General features: G+C 43.4%; 1 protein-coding gene across 1 annotated transcript in view; it reads right to left on the minus strand.

Moving 5' to 3' along the window:
- CCDC88C (coiled-coil domain containing 88C) overlaps nt 1–17,706 on the minus strand; it is a 228,223-nt gene that overhangs the window by 26,420 nt on the left and 184,097 nt on the right. Inside the window, exons 23-27 of the mRNA XM_036736733.1 lie at nt 16,960–17,103; nt 14,959–15,145; nt 10,763–10,908; nt 7,454–7,543; nt 3,787–4,028 (exon numbers count right to left, since the gene is read on the minus strand). Of these exons, the coding sequence (XP_036592628.1) occupies nt 3,787–4,028; nt 7,454–7,543; nt 10,763–10,908; nt 14,959–15,145; nt 16,960–17,103 (809 nt within the window). The remainder of the gene's footprint in view (nt 1–3,786; nt 4,029–7,453; nt 7,544–10,762; nt 10,909–14,958; nt 15,146–16,959; nt 17,104–17,706) is intronic.

Below are 17,706 nucleotides of genomic sequence, written 5' to 3' on the forward strand. Positions count from 1 at the left end.
CCAAATGTCTTAGTGAACCACATTTAAGTTTTTAATAATTTTAAACTATACTAAGACTTTTGGGACACTGTGTACTTCAAGGAACTGATTTTAAGTTAACCACCATCATGGTTTGTACTTTCTTTTCCTCATTCTCCCAATTTTAACAGTTCAGAGACAGTAGAATTTTTTTCCTCCTTTGCATTATTTCTTCACCAACAGCGCCATCTACTGGTGATGCTTCATTTCACGGATCGTAAAAGAACCAAGGTCTCGGTAATACCCATCAAATTTATTTAGAGCTTATGGAGGTCTCAGAGGTCATCAGAACTTTCCTTTTTAAACAAGTGGCATCATGTTTAATCTAGAATTTTAGAACCAAGAACACTGGTCCATGGCAAGTTTTTACTGGTCTGCAGAACTGATATTAACAAAGCTCTTTACTTCTTAAAACCTGCATAACCTTAAAAAACAAAACCACAACAAAGAAAGCCAGATTCCTATTACTTTGTGTCAAGTTCCTCCCTTCTTCTAATTTCTCCCTTTCTCTGGCTCCCTGGTCCATGTTTCAAGTGCTTTGAACCCTCAGAAGGTGGCAGAAGGCAGAAGAGCCTGTAGTATCAAATTTAGTGTGTGCGTATTAAAATAACAACAAAATAATGTCCTTTAACCTGCTCACACGTGGATAAGTTTACCAAGATGGGCTAGCTGGGCATTTAATTTCTGCAGTTTTCTCTATTGATTTAGGTTCATTATAATTGATGGAGCCAATTTACAATAAACAGCAAACTGGAATGGTGGAAAGGAGGGTGGATTTGGAGATGGAGGGCCTGGGTTAGCACCTCTACTCTGCTACTCATCATGTGTGTTACCTTGAGCAAGATCACTTTAATATCCCTTGTTCTGTTTCTTTATCTGTAAAGTGGTTAGACGGGATAAATTCTGTATCTAGCTCGAGAAGCAGCTAAGGAGCACAGGGGACGCAGAGTCAGGACGACCTGAGTGTGAATCCTGCCTTAAACGTTCATCGGCTGTGTGACTTTGGGTAAATCACACTCTCTCAGACTCCATTTCCTTAGCTATAAAATGCAGATGATATTAGTAGCTCAAAAAGAAACATGATATGTGCAAACTGAGAGACATCGCCACTCCAAATATTCGTGCGAACTGTTTGTCCCCAACTTGTGGTAGAGCCTTCTGACCTCATACTGGTCTGATGGGCCACAGTTAGACACGCTATACACTGACCCCAACACAGTGGTGCCACTTTGGTCCTCTTCAAGAATAAAGGATGACCACCAAAAAGGGGATGAGAATAGCCTCTACCTTACAAGGGGTCAGAATTAAATGATAAACAAAATTAGATTAAATGATTGAGAATTATGCAAAATTAGAGAATTAAATGATAAAACACGTGAAGTGCTTTGCAGACTTAGAAGCACCGCATCAATGCTAGTTACGATTATCTACGATCCTACGGATTTCTCCTTCCGGGCCTCAGTCTCTGGACATCTATAGAATGAGGAAGTTGAACTAAATAGATGGTTTCTAAGGTTGCTCTCCAGCTCTCCATCCCGTGCTGCTGCTGTTCAATCGTGTCTGTCTCTTCGTGACTCCCTTTGAGGTTTTCTTGGCAAAGAGACTGGAGCAGTTGGCTATTTCTTTCTCATTTTACTGATGAGGAAACTGAGGCAAACAGGGTTAAATGACTCACCCAGGGTCACACAGCTAGTAAGTTTCTCAGGCCGCATTTGAACTCCAGGCCCAGCACTTTATCCATGGCACCAAACTGCCCATCTATAATGCTACATCACATATATTAAGAAACAACAGTGTTTGGATGTAGAAAAGTCAAGTTACTTTTTAAAAAGCCTTCCTGGCCTAAATAGGCTGGCAGGCCTAGGTCATCATGCCTTTAGAGCTAGTTTCAGAGTTAGAGCAACCTGAGTTCGACTCTTGCCTTTGACACACACTAGCAGTGTGACCTGGGTAAATTTCTTAACCTTGCAGCGACGCCAAGTAACTCTCTAAGTCATAAAGCAGGGGCCATTGTGCATTGGTAGGGGGCATTTCCAAGCTGGAAACTCCCTACGGCAATGGAATCACGGCTCTAGGTCAAAAAGTAAACCACTCACCAGTATCATTCCTTTCCTTTAAAAATATATAGTACCATGTTTAATCCAGAATTTTTAAATGATGAGCACCGGTCCATGGTGAATTTTTACTGCTCTGTAGGAAAACCTCTACCTCTGGATCTCTTATCTGCATAAGGTTTTGTGCTACATCGCAAGGACTGAAATCACACTTGCGGATTTTTTTAGACCATCTTATTTTATTTTTTAATACCATCTTATCTATGGAGAGAGAAAGTAACTGGCCTGAGGTCCCAAAACAAGTTAACGGCAGAGCCGGGGGTAGGCCAAGTAGGATCCTCTAACTCTGAACACATACATTACATATCACTTATGCAGAGCTACGTTTCTATGTGTGAAGATATGTACCTAGCGGCAATTGCTAGATGCATCTGTAATTAGGTTGGGCTAAACAACTTGCCACGTGAAAGAATGAGAAACTGAGGGGATGCCCATCCAGTGGTGAATGGCCAAACAATTATGATTTACGAATGTGATGGAATACCCTCGTGCTGTAAGAAGTGATGAGAGATGGTGCTCGAAAAACCTGAAAAGAGATTTACGAACTGATGCGAAGTGTAGGGAGCAGAACCAGAAGAGTAATTTACAACGACAGCAACATTGTAAAGAAAATCAACCTGGAAAGACCTGGTAACTCCGATGAACACAGTGACTCACCACAATTCCAAAGGACTCGTGATGAAACACTTCCACATAGAGACCTGATGGACTAAGACTACAGACTGAGACATTTTTCTTTGTTGGGTCTTTTTTTTGGGGGGGGGGGGAGGAGAACATAACTAATGTGGAAATTTGTTTTGGAAGTGAAATTGAAGTCTAGATCATCAATAAGAAAAAATTAAACTGTGGAGGAAGCATGGTGTATTGGAAAGAACACTGGATTTGCATTGGGAAGACTTGGGGGGGGCGGGGGGATGAGTCCTAGGCTCCATCATTTATTATAATAGAGTTCACCGCAGTGCTCTTTACTAGCCATGTGACCCACAGACCAATCAACCTAAGCACCAACTTTCTCATCTGTAACATAAAGATGAACTACATACATGGTCTCTTCTTGGGAGGGTTGTGACCAAAGTGCTTTGTAAACTGTAAAGTGCTTTACAAATACAAAGTTAGCGTCAGTACAGGCAGCGGAATGTTACTTATAGATTGATTCTGTAATACTTATCAATAATGTTATTAAAGTTTAAAACTGACCGGCCCAGGAACTCTGTGCAGATCCTGAGAGTTCTTACAGGCAATGTGAAGATGTGTCAGTTTTTTACAAAGAAATACTTATTATAAATACTAAGAAGGCATGAACACATACATAGGCACGCTTTTTCTTTAACGTACCAACTGGATGACAGCTCACGAACGTTTTGAATTCCTACCTCTAAGTAATGCCTCTGGCTCTATGATGAAAGAGCCATTGGGATGTGACAGAGTTTTAACACCAACTGATACATGGTTATATTCTATCATTTGGAAAAGAAGCCATCATAGAATCCGTACTTGAGTTGGAAGTGTGTGTACACACGCACACACACACACACACACACACACACACACACTCTCTCTCTCTCTCTCTCTCTCTATCTCTCCACTTATCTAATCAATCATTCAGCACGTTACCTATGTTACTCAAACTGGGATTGGGGTAAACCAGTCCTACCTTTCCCCGCAGATCCACTGTGAGCGTCCCTCTCATCCTGGCTGTTTGAACCTGCAGCGGCAACGTTATCTGGAGCCTCCTGCTGCAATCTGAGATGCTGGGAAGCAGATGGAGAGGCAGGATCGGCGGACTCCAGCTGCCAGGGAGGGCTGTCGGCGGCTGCTTTGGAACGTTCTCTAGAACCCTCTTTCTTTGGTTTGATGAGTTTGACCAAGGCTCTGGCCCCAATCCAGTGGTTTTTTCTATTTGGGAAGAGATTTTACAGGAATAAACTACTATAAGATACCCTTAGGAACTGTGTTTCTTGAGGCTGCTCAACCCTTCAAATACCGATCTGGCGGCTAGGTCGGTCACTGAAGATGTGGGGGAGCAAGGGCATTTAACCATCCAGGCACAGGGCTAGGGCTGGTACCATTAAAAGCCAAATTCCCTTTTGGTAGAAAAATTACTTCAGAGGAAATAAAGTCAATTCTCCAATGAGTGAGTTAGGAGAGGGAGGCAGCTGCTGCTGTTTCCTGAAGGGAGTCTGGCCTAGAATGTCAAATGAAATGGAAAACGACCCCACTAATAATTCAGACTGGACAACAAGCTTGTGGCTAACTGAAAGCTGATTTCATCGTGGTACGGTGGAAGAAGGATCAGCCTGGGAATGAGAAGACCTAAGTTACTGCCTAGCTTCACACATTTCCTTTTGGGGGCTTCATCTGTAAAATTAAGAGACTTATCAGATAATCCTCAAATTACAGTATACCTCCTTAGAGAGCTGTAGCTCAAAGAGGAATCACTGCTATGTGCCACATGTTCTTCTGACTTTAAGACAACTTTCTGCTTGTTTGGTTAGCTCACAGGCAAATGTAAAGGGATCAGAGATATGGGTAAGGTGAAAAACACACACAGACAAGATGGGAAATGTTCAAATTCCCTGAGGCGGGGGAACTTCAGGAACCAGGGACGGGTAAGACCTAGAGCCTCCTCCTTTCCTCGGCAGATTATATTCCCCAGTGACCAAGTTTCACAAGCGGAGAGGTCTCTACCTTATCGTGAGGAGTTCACTCCACCTGTCTATCTGGCCTCTCTGAGGTCTAAGGGACCAGAACTGAAAACAAAGCCAGCAGGACATCACCAAAAGCACCCTATGAACACTCACGACAAGCCTAGAGAGTTTGTAGGCCATTGATTCAATCTGACAGGCATTTTTACACTGCCTACAGTGTTCAAGGGGTCTTCTAGCCATCACCTGGAATGTTCTTGCGGAGTGGAAACCAACCACAGCTGCCATTTTACTTTTTGATAACCATTAGGAAGTTTCTGCCTCTCAGTGACTTGCCTCATTGTTTCTCATAGTTCTACTTGGAACCAAAGGGAATGAGTGAAATCTCTTCCTTTCAATACTTCAAGAATACTGTCACACCTTCCTTACATCTTCTCTTACACAGGCTCAACGCCTACGGTTCCCCCATGTGTGGAACGGCCTGGAGAAACCTTCCACCAATCCTGAATGCCCTCTGAGGTCGGAGGTGTCTTCTAGCTCTCCATCCAGGATTTCTCTTTGGACTACGCAAGTTTGTCAACAGGCCTGTGCTCTTAAATGTGATCCTCAGAATGGAACTTGACATTCCAGGTGCCATCTGACGAGGGCTGATGGAGCACAACTTATCCCATGAGTATAATGGTGACTATGCCTCTCAATAATAAATAGTAAGTATTTGTATAGTTGAGGGCAGCTAGGTGGTAGTCAGGAAGACTCATCTTCCTGCATTCAAATCTGGCCTCAGATACTTATTAGCTGTGTGACCCTAGGCAAGTCACATGTGACAACCTACCCTCTGCAGCCATGAAGATGCTTCCATTTCTTTCCTAGGGCATTAAAATCTCTGATAAGGTGTTTCTGAACCTAGATCATGGGTTTGAATAAACCCCAAAACCACAAAGACAAAAGACCTCTACTACTATCAGGTAGATAGATAGCTGCCTGGGTCCCCCCTCTGCAGGGACTCACTAACCACCACCAACTGTTCCTCCTTGTGATCCCGACTGGATGACCTGTCTCTTCTGAAGGTTACCTATGGATCTGAATCATCATTCCAGGCCTCCTAAAGTCTGCCATTATTACAGAAGGAATCTCCTTACTTAAGTATGATTAATACTTACTCTTAATTATTAAGTATTTATTATTTAGTATTTATTAATTACCTATAGTTAAATAGGCTTATGATTCAGCCTATTACTTAACTCCAATATTCACCTGTTCTTCTCAGACAGGTTCCTTCCTTTCTTGATCTGACAAAGGATCAGGAGACCCTTCCATGCATCCTCTCCAAATCCTTTTCCTTCTTTCATTTCTTCACCTTAAAGAAACATTTTCCTTTCCTTCAAGAAACACTCTGTTCTTTCCTAACAACCTGAAGCCCGCGAAGGCATTCCTGTAGCCCTGTTAACATGTCATCTATGGAGGCCAGGCTGTAATTCGTACATACATAGCGGTCACTTGGCAACAGCAGGAAGGCAAACGCTGTGCTTGCTGCTGCTAAATTCCCCACGCCCTTCAAAGATCCCCGTCCTCACTAATTTTTATGGCCAGCTCCATTAATGTCACGGCAAACTGCCTTTTGGATTATTTTATATATTTACAGCGGGCTTTTCAACTTGCCTTTGCCTGGCAATCAGCAGCTTCCTACCAAGACCCGATGCAACAAAAGAGAAGAAAGGAAAAGAAAAAAAAAAGAAAAAGCCGAGCATGGCTAACACACAGGGATGGGATATTTCTAGAGGAAAAGTCTTCTCACCACCCTCTCTCCACTCAGTTGTTGGTGCCCTCTCCTTCCTCAAACGATCCTGAATTTTATTTATGTCTACATGCTGTCTCTCCAAATAGAACATGAGCTCCTCGAGAACACAGCTTTTTATTTTTTTTCTTCTTGGTATCCCTAGTACATATCGCAGTATTTTTTTCCCCATAGGAGAGATTTAATAAATGCTTGTTGAAATGAATTCTGCTTGGCCCCAGAGGCCAGAACCAGAAGTAGTGAATGGAAAATAGAGCCTTTTGCTCTTTAGCCATCAGAATGGGCTTCTGAGGAGGTACCACATGGCCACTTTCCATCAATCTTATGGGGGGTGGGTGGGGGTGCTGCTGCAGGGAGGGGCTGTTCTAGATGCCCCTCCTGAGATTCTGTGATGCTATAATAGGGGCTGCGCTCAAATCAGAACTCCTACCTTGGTGCAGCCAATTTATAGTTCTGACAGGCACTCAACCGAGGTTCAAGGGCCAAGGGCCGAAAGGATTTCTGTGCATGTTATCTTTCCAATGATAAATACACAAAGTACATGTGATTCTGTATTTCCTTTTGATTGAATGACACTTTTCTAATCCTTATCCCACTTAAATTATTATGACTCATAGGAATATAACCTTGAGCCTGAGGGACCCCAGAGGTCATCAGGCCCAACGCCCTTATTTTAGAGAGAAATGAGGCCAAGGGAAGTCAGTGACTCGCGCCCAATGTCACAACGGCAATAAAGATCAGAGGCAGGATCTGAACTCAGGTCCTCTGACCTCAGAGACAGCATTCTTCCCTCTGTACCACGAGGCCTCCCTCCCTCATAGTAAAAGCTTAAAAAAGGGCCCGGGAGGGGGCAAATGGCAGAATGGCTTAAATGAACTTACTTCTTTGGAGCGGGATCATAGAATTTATACTGGTCCATAATTTTTTCTTCTAGTTTTTCTTTATGTCTTCTTAAGGCATTCAGTTTGTCTCTGGGAAAAGAAACAAAGATGGAAAAATTAAATTGAGGCATACCAAACGTAAACATCCAGTGCGGGCTCAGCACCGCGGCCCCTCAAAGTGGCTTTTTAATATGTCTGGCTCTAAGTGTACCTCAATTCAAGGGAGTAACCTCTCTTCCCCAATTGTAGAAACAGGTGTCACAGTGGCTAGAGCTCCAGGCCTGGAGTTAGGAATACTCATCTTCCCGAGTTCAAACCCTGCCTCAGACACTTACTAGCTGTGTGACCCTGGGCAAGGCTCTTAACCCTTCTGGCCTCAGTTTCATCATTTGTAAAATGGGCTAGAGAAGGGCCAAGAAAACCCTAAACAGGGTCATGAAGAGTCAGACATGAGTGAGACGAATGAACCCCAACAGACAGACAAAACAAAGTTTATATATTTTCCCCCTGGGTTATCTCAGCTATAATTCTCTAAGGACACATCATTAATGCGTCACTCATTCAGCACCGATGTCAGGATTGACAGGCCCGATTAAGTAACGATCTCCCACTTTTGTTGAATGCTCGATCCCAAGCAAGTATGACCAGGATCTGTTATGACGCCAACATAATCATTTCCTACAATTTATAAGATGTCTGGGTGCTGACACTAAATAATGCTATAAGCCAATCTAGATTAGGTGGAGAGATATTTTGGTTTAAATCCCTTACAAAATGCTAAGCTTGGCTTCCAAGCCTCCATTCCTAGCCTTCCTAACTACCCACAAAGCACTGCTTTGATTGTGCCACACAGCCTTGGTCAAAAACTATCAAGAGCTCCCTACTGTCTACCAAGAAAAAGTCAAACTCCTCAGCCTGGCATTCAGGTCACTCCACTATATCGCCATAATCTGCTTTTCTAGGTAAATCCACATTTACATATCTAGTCTTATTTTCCACTTTATATACCCTATATTCTGGCTATCTTGGATTGGTTGCCATTCTATTAAAATACTTTGTCCTTTCCCACCTCTGCACCTTTGCTCATTCAGTTCCTTCCTCACTGTCACCTGTCAAAATCCCACGATATCATCTCTCAAGGTTGTTCTCCCAGACATAAGTCATCACTGTATGCACCACGGCAGTGGTAATAATTAAATGCTGCTTCATATTGTATTTAATCTCTGATAGATCTATGACTTGATCAGGGTGGGTAGTCCATTCCATTGATATAGACTACAACCTCTACGCCTTCTCATCTTGTTAAAATTCTTGTCTATGCCCTTCCATAGCTCTTTCATAGGGAGTCAATCCAATATGGCGGAGGGTTTCTTTTGGTTCCTCTGACACCTTAGTATCTATAAAGCACTTTGTAAATCTTAAAGAGTTTGTATAAATGCTATTATTATCATTCAAAGGTTAACCGAAAAGAAAGGAAGGATTTATTATATTTACTTTCAGCTGTCTGTTAGATTTCTTTCAGATGTATGATGATGCTTTTTAGCACTGAGCACAGCAACATGCGGGCTGACTTTTGAGCACAATCAATGTTTTGGCTTAAAAAAAATCATTAAACTTATCACCTTCAGAAATAACACCGAGTATTTTGGACCTAGTGTGTAGTTTTTGTAGATCAAAGAAGGATAAATAACACCGGAGATGAATGGCAAAGTCATGCTGGGGAGAGAGTGGTCTCTGTCGGGCACTTCAGGATTCTGCCAGGCCCTCGGAGAAATTTGCTGTCAGAAAGCTAATGGTGCGTTAGTAAGATGGGACTCCTGACCATATGACAAAGACATCTGCTAACTCTGCAACTCTGTTACGCATCTTGGTTTAAAAAAGGGAGGGGGGGAAGGAGTTGCGTAAGTTGCCAGAATTTGCAGAAAGAGAGGATTCATCCCCCAAATCTCAGGCCAAATTCACCGGAGGCAGGGTCAGTAAGGGGATTATATGGAGACTGGGCGAATAAAATCTTCCGCTACAAAAGTAAGATGGTACAAAGAAATGAATGCTGAACCAGCTGTCACTAGTATTAGCACCGTCACCCTCTAGGTCCTCAAGTGCGACTGAATCCCAACTTCACAGAAGAAATCTCCTTAATAAAAGGATTTGTTCTATAAAACTTGGATTCAGTTAAAAGGCTGCACCCAAGGACCTAGAAGGCCACATGTAGCCTTGAGGCTGCAGGCTCCCCAACCCTGATTAACCCTCTGACTACAGAGAAGTCACTGAAGTAACTTGAATTTTGGTGGCCTAGTCTGTAATTGACAATAGTTGTGTCATTTTTTCAGCTGTGTCTGACTCTTTGTGACCCCCTTTGGGGTTTTCTGGGCAGAGACACTGGAGGGGTTTGCCATTGTCTTCTCCAGCTCATTTTACAGGTGAAGAAACTGAGGCAAACAGGGTTAAGTGAACTGCCCAGGGTCACACAGCCAGTAAGTGTCTGAGGCCAGATCTGAACTCCAGAAGGTGGGTCTTCCTGACTGTAGGCCCGGTGCTCTACCACGAAGCCATTTAATAACATTTATACCGCCCACCTTACAGGGCTTCTATCACAATTAAATAAGGTAGAGCATGTAAATTGTTTTCTAACTTAATACAGTATAAAATATGAGATATTATTAAAAGGCAGAATGGTGTAGTAGATAAGATATGGGTCTTGAAGCCAAGACGACCTGGGTTCAAGTGTCGCCCAGGACAAATATCTGACTGTGTGACCCTGGGCCAATCACCCAACCTCTCACTTCTCTACTCAATTCTTTAAGACTTGTAAGTGGCACATGGTTAATACGGAAACTGGCTTTGCATGACTTCACAGGTATTATCGACATCATATTGTTCGCCTTCTCAAGAAGCAGGGGAGGGATGTGAGGAAGAGAATTCAGAACTCAAAATTTTTTAGATGAATGTCAACAACTTTTAAAAAATGTAATTTTAACATAATTTACTTATTTAATATAAATTTTTTATTTAATATTTTATATAAACATTGATGTACGTGCAGATATATTTTTAAAAAGACTCTAAGTTGCAGAAAGGGGGCTGACCGGCACTGGTAGCTGGAGTTGGCTCTTCACAAGTACAGATCCTATCTCCACTCCCCCCCCCATTACTGTCAAACCATAAAGTATCATGTAAACGTGAGTGCTTGTGACTTCCTTCCCTTCCTATAGCCACAGCAGCCTTACGCACCCAGTGTAGCAGAGACAAAGCCCCTTTATAAGATCCTTGGGGTCTCCCCAACCCTGGCCACCCCAACCTCGGTCATACATGTATTGCTTCTGCTCCTCGTGGAACTGCTCCTTGTTCTCCATATTCTGCTCCAGAAGCATCTGGTTTTGCTGACTCAGCATCTGGATCTGGTTCAGGAGATGATGGTTCTCTTCTTCCAAGTTCCCCTTGAGACGGGAAAGCAGCTGAAACACAGGACAAATGACGGCTAATAAACAATTATCACAGCCCAGAGGGTTCCATCAGGCTCAGGTATTAAATATCGAGCCAAGAGTCTCTGGGAACAGACTCTCCATTTAATGTTTGCTCAGCTGCCAGTCTAAGGATGAAAGAGTGAAGATACAGGTACTGCTACAGAGGTCATGGAGACCGATGCCATCTCTCTCTTCCTGTGGTAGCGGAGACTACAATTAGACTATATATTATAGTTAACGTATTAGACTATAATAATTATGATCGTAACACCAGATGGTATTTTACCTCGTTAGACACTAGCAGCTGGGGGGGGGGGGAGAATCAACCCATAAACATAATTAACAACAAATGGACATCCTAGAGAAATGAAAATGGGATGGAGAAGGGGAAGAGAAATCAGCATTTATGAAGCATCTACTATTATTCAGGGGCAGCCAGATGGCACAGTGAATAATGCCTGAGCTCAAATCTGGCCTCAGACCTTACTAACTGTGTGACCCTGGGCAAGTCACCGAACCCTGTCTGCCTCAGTTTTCTCATCTGTAAAATGAGACAGAGAAGGAAATGGCAAACCGCTCCGGTACCTTCGCCAAGAAAACCCCAAATCGTGTCACAAAGGGTTAGACACAACTGAAAAATGATCGAATAAAAGTTACGTTCCAGGCAATATTTAAAAGCTGTACAAATACCTGATGTTTGCTGCACTCTATCTACCTACAGCGAGAGGACAGGTGAACTCTGAGCACATTTTTCTCATTTTTATTTTTCTTGCTTTTTTTTCCCGCTGGCAAAACCATGGCTAACATGGGAATATATTTCGAATGACTTCATGTGTATAACGCGAATTGTATTTCTTGCTTTCTCGATGGGTGGAGGAGGGGGCTGGAGGGAAGGAGAGAATGCGGATCCGAAAATTTTAAAACGAATGTTTAAAAAAATCATCTCATTGGGAAGCAAAATGGTGAAGTAGAAAGACTTTGGGTCTACACTGGACTTTGAGTCAAAAATGAGGGTTCTTTACTCTTCCACTCACCAGCCACTGTAACCTTGTAACGCACGTTGGGTTTGTCAAAATACCCGGCGGGGGGAAGCATTCTTGTTCCCAGACTACACACTGTACAACACCTACCCTGCCCGTGTGACAACGGGCAAAGCCCTTCACCGTTCTCAGCTGCCAAAAGGGAATGATCATAGTTCTGTCTGTTGAGGGAAAAGTTCTTTGTCGGCTTTAAGGTCCCAGATAAAAGGAGATTTATTGTCTTAATGAGAGAGCAGGCTACGCCTCCCACTCACCAAACTCAGAAAGATTCTCCTTCCAGCCAGAGAGAAATGTGCCTTCAAACAGCTCAGGCCAGACTGTGTTGGTGGTTTGGCGGTAAGAGAAATTTTAAAAAATGATGGTAGTGATAATGAAAATCATAAAAATAACACCAAGAATAGCTAATGTTTGATAATGAAAAGAACAAAAAGCCACAGTGATAGCAGTTAACGTTTATATAGCACTTACCAGATGCCAGGCCCTGGGCTAAGTGTTTTATATTAACTCAGTTGATCCTTACAACCACTCTGGGAGGTAGGTGCTAGAGTATTACCCCCATTTTACAGGGGAGGAAACTGAGGCAGGTAGACTTGCCCAGGACCACACAACTCCCAAGGGTCTAAGGCTAAGTTTAAGCTGGGGTCTTCCTGACCTCAGGCCCCACAGAGCCATGGATCTGGAGTCAGAAGGACTGCTCCTGAATGGTGCCTTTACTTTTTACTGACCATGTAACTTTACACAATTCATTTCCCCTCTCTGTCCCTCAGTTTCCTAATCTGTCAATTGAGGGTGTTTGACTAGATGATTTCTATAATCCCTTCTAGATTTAAATCCCATTAACATATGATAATACCCCTATCCTCCAATAGATTTTGCTAAAAAGTCCTGAAATTCTGATTTCTCCAGCCCTGGGTATGATAATTCTTTAGGGAGTTCCCAGAAGCAGCGTCCCCTAGAAAATCACCTGACCACACTTCTTATTCTCACAAAGTATCACAAGGAGTGCCCGGTACTGTAAAAACCTCTGAATTAATAAGGATGGGGGTGGGGTGGGGAGGAAGATGGGTCTACGGAAAGAACGCTAGATTGCAACAATCACTAGGACCTGATATAAACTTGCTATGAGACACGGGTCAATCATTTTACCTCGAGGGTCTTTGCTTCCTCATCTGTAGAATGAAGATAATAATGCTTACACCATGCACACCATGCATGTAGAAGGCTGGCTTTGGAGTTGGGAAGACACAGGTTCAAATCCTGCCTCTGACATGTACTAAAGTGTGTGACAACAGGCAAGTCACATAACCTCCAATACAGCAGCTAGCACACAGCAGGCGCTTAATATATGCTTAATGGTTGACTGACTTAACCTCTCAGTGCCTGAAGGGACTCCGATCCCAACTATCTGCCCTAAGAGCCCCCCTTGGGATGCTTCTACCCTGAGACATATCTCTTCAGCGCCGTGCACCTGGCCAGGATCACCGTTTCTCGAGGGGCCCCAGTCATGCTGATCACTTATCTCCCAGCTCATATTACTCTCTGGTCTGCCCCACCTTCCTATCCTCAGGGGAGTACCCTGATACACCCCTCCACTCCTACTTATCAGTTCTACTTCAGGTTTTAAAAGTTTTTCCCTTGTGGAATGGAAACTCCTCAAAAGTAGGGACCATCTTAGGTTTTTATTATTATTGTGGTTTGTATGTATCCCCAAGACTTAGCAAGCACCTTGTATACAGTAAGTGCTTAATAAATGCTCCATCTGTATATCACAGAGCAACAGAGTATCAACACTGTCTACGATTCCCAGTGACAGAGGAAGCGCAGTGCCTTATATACAGTAAATGCTTAATAAATGCTTGCTCTATTTATCTATAACTCTAAGCGACTGAAGAATTGAGCATCTGCATGAGTAGGTTTTTCCACACTTAAGAATTTCTCACAATGATGAAATCATGGGTCTGCTCCCCAATCTAAAATAAAGTACCTAACAGAGTTTATTGTATGAAATAATAGACAAATTTAAGTGTTGACAGTATACCTGATCTTAGGTTTATTCTCTTGGGAAGCACGTGGACCATCACTTCCATAAAGAAACGAAATCCTCCATGCTCAGATGCCTGAATTCTAATCATCTTCTTGGCCCCTGGGAAACAGCTAAAGCCTTGCTCTAAGTCTCTCCAAATTTAAGAATGGGGCAAATAGGGCCATTTTTCAAACGCAGCAAAAACATTATACCAAAAAGGTCACACGGAAGGTCAGGCAGACACACCCACAGTCCCCAGCCATTAATGGTGTAGCTTTCTCCCAGTTTTTGGCGGGAGCTGAAACCACCTTCCCCCAGTTTTTTGTTGAGCAGCGTCTCTAAGGACCACAGCATCCCACGCCCTTCTGCCCTCCACTCTCTCTTGAAGTCTATCCAAGGTCAAGTTCACTGCTCCCATAATGCTCTCTCTCCATCTCATCCTCCACCGTCCTCCCTCAATCCTTCCCAATGCTGGGGTCTTTCTGAGCGAGTCCTATCCTCTCATTATGTGGGTCAAAGCAGTTACTCGCCCAATGCCCCCAAACAGACGAGAGAGCAATTTTCCCTCAACTCCTAGTATTGTGGGATTTTGTTTCTCTCAAATAATCTGAACATGAAAAATGATCACGGCGTATCAGCTGGAACAATTCCCTGTGGACGCCACACCCTCCAAATCCAAGGATTCTGACACTTTGGTATATAAGCTATAGGTTTCCAGACCAGCACCTCATTCGTCCTGCTGCCAGACAAGCTGCTTGGTAAGACAGCAGGTAAGTCAGGCAGATCTGGGTTTACATCCTGCTTGTGCCACACCATCTGACCTCACCCAGCCTCAGTTTTCCCACCTGTAAAGTGAGGGGCTCGGGTCCTTTTCAGGTGCAAACCCGTAACCCGACCATAATAATAATTTTTAAAAAGACTCCAAAGTTAGCTTGGGCAGGGCTAACGGCAAGCTTGACGACGTGGGAAGACACTCACTTCGCAGTGGTTATCCAGCTTGGTCATGGAGATGTCCATGCTTTGATGCTGCTCTTTTAACTCATCGAATCGGGCCTGCCAGCGGTTCAGTTCCAGCTGGGAGTTGTTGAGGGAGGTCTTCAGTTCCTTTGTGTGGGAATGGAGTTCTTCATATTCCCCCTTCAGCTGGCCGTGCAGGAAATTCACTCTGAAAAAAGGCAAGCCACAAAGCAAATGAAATGAGGGCAGCCAAGGGGTATAGGAGAGAAGAGTCCTGGGCTTAAAGTCAGGAAGGCCCGAGTTCAAATGCTGACTCAGACCCTTATTAGCTATGTGACCCTGGGCAAGTCACTTACAACCTCCGAGCCTCATCTGTAAAATGAAGGGGTTAGACTCATTGGCCTCTAAAATCCTCCTTGGCTCTAAATAGATAATCCTATGATCTATGACCCAGGAAGGTCTGAGTTCCACGCCTGGCTTTAACAACAATTACCTGTGTGAGCTTCATCAAGCTGCATCGCCTCTCTGGGCCTCAGTGTCCTCAGATGTAAGATAAGAGAGCTGGGCCAGGGGCTTTCTAACAGCCTGTTTCAGCTGTAAGGCTTCAACGGCTAACTCTCTCTCACAGTCCTGAGATCCGCCAAGTGGCTCCTTTGTAACTCAGGCAAAAATGAGTGCTGAGAAATGAAGGCGTTTTGGGTCTGAAAGGTGAGAATGTAAATTCAAGTCCGCAAACACTTATGAAGCAGCCAGGGCATGCTGGGTGGGACAGCCACTGACCGCTGGCCAAAGTCCTAGCACAAAGTCAAGGCTGTCTCTATACAGTTATTGGGTTACCTGGACTGAAAATTCGTCATTTCAACGCTAAGTAAATATAACGTACACACACACTCTTCCCTCTCTTTCCCTAGACCTAGCTTATCTAAACAAACCCATGACAGCATGAGATGGAGCTGTAACATTCACTGGAGAATTTAGATACTATGTGAAAAAGGAGTGGGGACAGCTATCAGGGGCCCCTTGGTCAGTTCATGGTTCTTTCTTTCCCGGGCAGTGACCAAGAGAGTGGACGCCTTTCAAATATTAACCTTCCAGGGGCATCTCTGATCTTACTGAATGACATTTTCCCTCCCTCTGGTTCCACCTCGTTTTTTTTCTTCCCCTAAATTAGAGGTCCTTAACCTGGAGAGCTATGAACTTGCTTTTGAAAATATTTTGATAATGGTATTTCAATATAATTAGCTTCTTTTAAAAAATTATATATTTTATTTTACGAATTTAAAAATATTATTCTGAAAAAGGGCACACAGGGTTTACCAGACTGCCAAAGAGATCCATAATATAGAAAAACTTAAGATTCTCTGCCTTAAAGGATAAAGAGCCCCAGACCCAAGTCCCTTCTTAAGGAGAACCTCATGAAATACCTCTGGTTCTCTCCTACCGTCCTCATCCTCTCAAAATGACTCACAGCTCAATTTTAGATTTTTTTGAGGGCTTCAGTAGATTAAAAAAAGGAGGGAATTTTCAGTGATATTGAGTTGGGGAGGTTGTCATCAGGAGCTGCCTTAAGCTCTGATTGTTAAATTTTCAGTGTAAGCATATACACACCTTGGAAACTGATATATGTTACGAATCAGGGACTGATTTATTGTCTAGATTTAATCAAATGATGGAGAAAGTATTCATAATGTAGGCTAAACTTAAAAGGCATGTCTTGAATTTTCAGAGATCTGGTGGTTAAACATTTACCAGCATACCCTTGGCTGTCATTGCTGGATGAAAAGACAGAGAGCCACAGAGAAGCGAGGGCACTGCGCATATCCATAATCTACAAAAACAGATCACGGGTTGATAAGCTGTTAAGTACACATGGTCACAATAAAGAAAGAACAAGCTATCGTGAGGGAATTCCTAGGACACCACTTAATCTATTCCAAACAAAACTCATGATGAGTTTCATGATTGGATGCCGGGGGAAGATGCCCTGCCTGGCTTTCTTCTGCCATCCAATCTGTAGCTCACCTGTCCAGTTCTTCCCGTAGCCTCTGGTTTTCTCCAGAAGCGATCACGTTCGTTCTCTTTTCCTGCTGCAAAGCTTCTCTCTCCGCCTTTAAGATGCTCTCCAGTTCTTCTAACTCTGATTTCTGTTTCATCACGCCGCTGTACCTGTTGGAAATAAACCACCTCCATTTAGACACTCTGTGAAAAAGGGAGGGGGAGAGTAATCAGAGTCCCCTTGGTCAATCCACGGTCCCTTCTTTCCCAGGTGGTGACCAAGAGAGTGGACGCCCTTCAGATATTAACTTCCCAGAGGCATCTCTGATCTTACTGATGTCCCCTTCCTTCTGGTTCCAACTCTTCTCTTTCCTCCCCCTGACTAGAGGTCCTTAACCTGGACGACCATGAACCTGCTTTTAAAAATATTTTGATAACTATACTTCACAGGGCTGTTGTGAGGATTACATAATATATGTAAGGTACTTTGCAAACCTTAAAGCGCTATACAAATATGAGCCAGTAGTAGTAGTAAGCATTTATTGAGCTCCTACTATGTTCCAAGAATTACTGGAGTCAGGAAGACCTGGGTTCAAATCCTACCCGTGACACAAACTAATTCCATAACCATGAGAAAGTGACTTATCAGGACCCAAGGCAACTCTCTAAGGCTATAAGTTACAGAGGGTGCCGATCTGTATTGTTGAGTGAGTTTCCACGTTAGGAATGCCCTAATTAAACACTGATGAAATCACAAATGTGGAGGTGTGGGGT

This window comes from Trichosurus vulpecula, chromosome 8 (genome assembly GCF_011100635.1).
Source record: "Trichosurus vulpecula isolate mTriVul1 chromosome 8, mTriVul1.pri, whole genome shotgun sequence".
Lineage (NCBI taxonomy): Eukaryota > Metazoa > Chordata > Mammalia > Diprotodontia > Phalangeridae > Trichosurus > Trichosurus vulpecula.